The sequence below is a fragment of the Rutidosis leptorrhynchoides genome, chromosome 1 (genome assembly GCF_046630445.1).
Source record: "Rutidosis leptorrhynchoides isolate AG116_Rl617_1_P2 chromosome 1, CSIRO_AGI_Rlap_v1, whole genome shotgun sequence".
In the NCBI taxonomy this organism is placed as follows: domain Eukaryota; kingdom Viridiplantae; phylum Streptophyta; class Magnoliopsida; order Asterales; family Asteraceae; genus Rutidosis; species Rutidosis leptorrhynchoides.
In genome coordinates, this window is record NC_092333.1 from 601,726,710 (window position 1) to 601,731,165 (window position 4,456).

Genomic DNA, 4,456 nt, shown 5'->3' on the forward strand with positions numbered 1-4,456 from the left:
GGGTGGGCTTAAGTCCATTAAGGTAAAAAGTCCAATAAGACTAACTAGTGTGCATTAGTAAATTACTAAGCGTAATTAAGCAACCAATAAGCCAAGTAATTGTCATTAGTAAATAACAATTAGTATTACGTAGTCATAATATTCTAATTACGACAAAAGTTTAACGTGTACAAAGTACATAGCTCGTTCTAAACATCAAGTGACACTAACGATCGTAAAAGCATTCGGGGATCAAGTTAAGTGATTACGCAATTAATAACACGTTGTAAAATATTAACGAAGTATTTAACATGAATAAATAATCCCAGAATATAATATAGCTCAGTACGCACAAATACGCAGTTTCGTGAAAATAAATATAAGTCGAAAAAGTCGGGTCGTTACACACGCATCCCTACTACTATACATTGATGCCCGAGTATGAAACTATAAATACATAAACTCAGAGAATGATTTAAATGCAACAAGAAGATCGTATATTTGTGCATATATCGTTACATTAGTACATTATATATATACAAACAGGTATTAGCAGTTCAATTTACGTATAAGTGCTTGTGTACTCGAGAAAAAAATAAATTACATAATTTTCCGTCCCTAATTTTTAAAATTAGCGACGAATTAAGAATTAACATTTAGTTTTATATTTTTTAAAAATACGATTTACACAAAAATGCATAAACACTTGCTCCTACATACAACTATATCACTAAATAAATAGACATACTTATAAATTTAAAATTCAAATGCTCACGCACCCATGCCACTATACATACAACTATTGATGTACAAGTATAAAACTACAAATACATAAACTCAGAGAATGGTTTAAAAGCAACAAGAAGATCGTATATTTGTGTATATATTGTTCCATTAGTACACTATATGTATACAAACACTTATTAGCACTTCAACGTGCGTATAATTGCTCGTGTAATCGAGAAAATAATAAATTACATAATTTACCGTCCCTAATCTGTCCCTAATTCTTAAAATTACCAACAGATTAGGGACGGACATAAGTGGGTCGTCCCAAATATGTCGCTAAGTCATGTATTTACGGATGAATTTAGGACGGTCTTTGGTTTTATTATGTTTTCTAATTGACTTAAAAAGTCCGTCGGAAATCCGTCGCTAATACTAAAATTTACCGACGGATTTGGGACAAATGTTTATTTATGGACAGATTTTCGACGGAATTTTTACCGTCTCTAATCCGTCGGTAAACTGTCCCAAATGCATCCCAAATCAGCTATTTATATGTTCGTTGAAAATTCGTCGAAAAACCGTCGGTAATTTGGGACGGAAATTTTGACCGTCGGAAATTTCGTCGCTAACCTCCGGTCAAGTTCTCCCCGAGTTGCGAATTTTACAACCTTGCTCCGTACTAAATAGCACCTACTTTTGTGTTGTTTTGAGTTTGTTGATACATTGTTTCACACATGAATGACATAATTTCCTTAACATTAGTATACAAATTAAAGACATCAAACTAACTATTCTAATATGAGGCATAATTTTTTCCTTTACAATTTTAAACTTTTTATAGTATGTTTGTTCTAACTATTTTATACTTTTTATTTGATAAAGGGTTTATACAAATTCTCAATATTAGTATTGTAATTATAAACTATCGAAACAATATTTAATATATATAGCTGAATCATATATTGTTGCAAATGATTTTCAGCCACAATGTATATTATCACTACTACTGAAACAATGTGCAAGGTATAGAACGGAATCATTTTTTCTTCATCAACACATCGAACAATATCTTATCAGTTAGCGCAACACATGTTATTTGCCTACTGTCAACCACGACTAATAAACCCAAAATCGCAGCAACGCGCGGTCCCGACCCATTGCTAGTTGTAACTACAAAAGAAAAATATGGAATACTAACGAAATCACTAGAAACTTAGTACGATATAGGACATAAAATTGACATTAATACTCCTAATTTGGACTCCTTAACATATCATTGTACTTATCAAGTGACTTAAGACGTTGCAACTTCAATTGGTCCCTAAACTTGCTTATAAAATTATCGGCTTTTGCATCATCATCATCCGCATTGTGTCTAGCCCTTGCTAACTCTGGTCGCCTCAAGACGATTTCTTCTTCGTTGTCTGACACGATTTTTACCTCGCTACATGCCTTCTTCATCTTGGCCTTTTTGGTCTTCAACGACTTGACTCGGTCCAAAAGCAAGGGAACTTGAACGAGTTGAGTTGTCGAGTCGTGAACTTGAACGAGTTGACTAACTGAATTGGGAACTTGTTTTAACTCGGTGGAAATTATGTTAGTATGGTTATAAATAGTGGAAAAATCAATAGACTTTAATCGTCCTAATAAAGATGGTGAAGGGTTAGGTTTTGGTTTACTAGATGGGTATCGTTCTGAGTCGGGTTGAGTATCATAACTACAAGCGGAAAATATAGATTGAGCGAGTCGACTCAATGAAGTGTACTTGGCAATTTTGATCGTAGAGATATATTCATTTTGTATTTCGATTTTTGGGAGGTATGATGATAATTCGATCTTGGGGACGTATGATGATAATTCAATCTTTGGAATGTATGATGATAACTTAATGGATTTCACTCGCTCCACGATCAAAGATACCCTTGAGATATTTTGAACGAATGAATATTCTTGGTCGTGGTTGTAGTTGTGGTCGTGACCGTTGTGCTTGGTGGTGGTGTTGGATATAGAAGCTATGAAAAGGGTGGCAATTATGAGATTGCTAACACAAAAAAGAATTGTTGGTGTAAACCAAGCAGCAATAGAAACAATCACCATAGAGTCTTTGGTGGTGGTTAAAATATTTTGAAACTGAATATGATATGATATGTTGTGTATGATAAGAATAAATATCTTGGTTATATATATATATATATATATATATATATATATATATATATATATATATATATATATATATATATATATATATATATATATATAATGGTAGGATCAAGGGGGAAGTAACCAATCAGGGGCAAGCGGGGGAAGCAAAAAAAAAAAATTGTTTCGTTTTTTGAAAAAACTTTGTTCACGAACATTATAGATTGGATGAAAATATGAACATTTAATAAAGACACTTTGTGATAAATGTTTTTATTTTAGCGGAAAAACGCTCGAAGAAGTAATATATAACAATTATCGTATTTTTCGAGCGTATGTTGAGGTTTTAGATATTAGGGTTTAGATATTAGGGTTTAGAAATTTAGGGTTTATGGTTTAGATTTAGGATTTAGATTGAGTTTTAAACACGAACGGTTTAGAGTTTAGGGTTTTGGGTTTGAGGTTTTGGGTTTAGGGACTAAACCCAAAACACACCAAACCCTAAACCATAAACCCTAAACTCTAAATCGGGCTAAATTTTACTTCACAAAACATGAAAAAAAAAAAAAAAAAAAAAAAAAAAAAAAAACGTTAACATTCTTAACGATCAATATTATCTTGAATGTTAACAATTCAGGCTTGCCTGAGTGGCCAACGAGTTGCCCAATGAAGCACACCACCCGGGTTCAATTCCTGGCTATGCCAAATTGTTCAAAAAGGGAGTGTGACTAGAGGGTGCGCATAATGCGCAATTCACCCGGTACCTTCTATGGGGGAGCCAATGTGCTCGTTCATAGGAGGGTTTCCTCGCTTACCCAAAAAAAATATTATCTTGAATGTTATTTTTGTCGATCGTTTTCCCGCCTAAATAATAACATTCATCACGAAGTGTCTTTTCTAAATGTTCATATTTTCGTGTGATCTTGATGCCTGAAAAAAAAATCCAAAAAAGACGGAAAAAAAAAAATTTTGCTTCCCCCGCTTCCCCCGATTGGTTACTTCCCCATTGAATATCTTGCATCTTATTTTGTTATAAATATAAAAAAATTATAAATATTGTTTGAAATAAACCTACTGGTCTATGTGGTCTATGTTAAACAGGGGCCATATAAAACGCCCTTGACTAAAGTTAAAGTTTGTCGACGTAGACCAATTTACGTTAGACTACTAGTAACGGGTCCGCCGTTGAGACTTTTTCGGGCTGTCGTTGCAACGGCACCGTTGCTAGCAGTCGTAATTAGGGCCACCGTTGCTAAGTCGTGGTTCAATGTGTTGTGATTTGATATGTACAAGCACGCTTATTTCCACTAAAAAAAATGCAACATAATACAATCACTTAAAATCCTTTCCTTAGTTGTTTAGATCATGTAAACATGATGAAGAGCAAATTGAATCCCATTTAAAATCACTTAAAAGTGTTTAACAACTTGTATAATCAAAATAGAGTTCAAAACACCACTAGCAATGGATCATTAGCTAAACTCAACTATTACTCAATAAATTTCATTCAAACATATCATTATTTCATTAATTTAGGGCAAATCCCATACATTAGAGTTTCATAAACAAGTAAACACAGTGAATCTAGCCAAGCATGGCTAGACAA

At 33.4% G+C, this 4,456-nt stretch overlaps 1 protein-coding gene across 1 annotated transcript; it reads right to left on the reverse strand.

The window, feature by feature from the left end:
- Positions 1-1,959: 1,959 nt before the first annotated feature.
- On the reverse strand, positions 1,960-2,805 carry LOC139847458 (uncharacterized). Its single transcript, XM_071837132.1, has one exon. It carries the CDS (start codon positions 2,803-2,805, stop codon positions 1,960-1,962), a length of 846 nt encoding a protein of 281 aa, XP_071693233.1.
- Between the last annotated feature and the right edge of the window lie 1,651 nt (positions 2,806-4,456).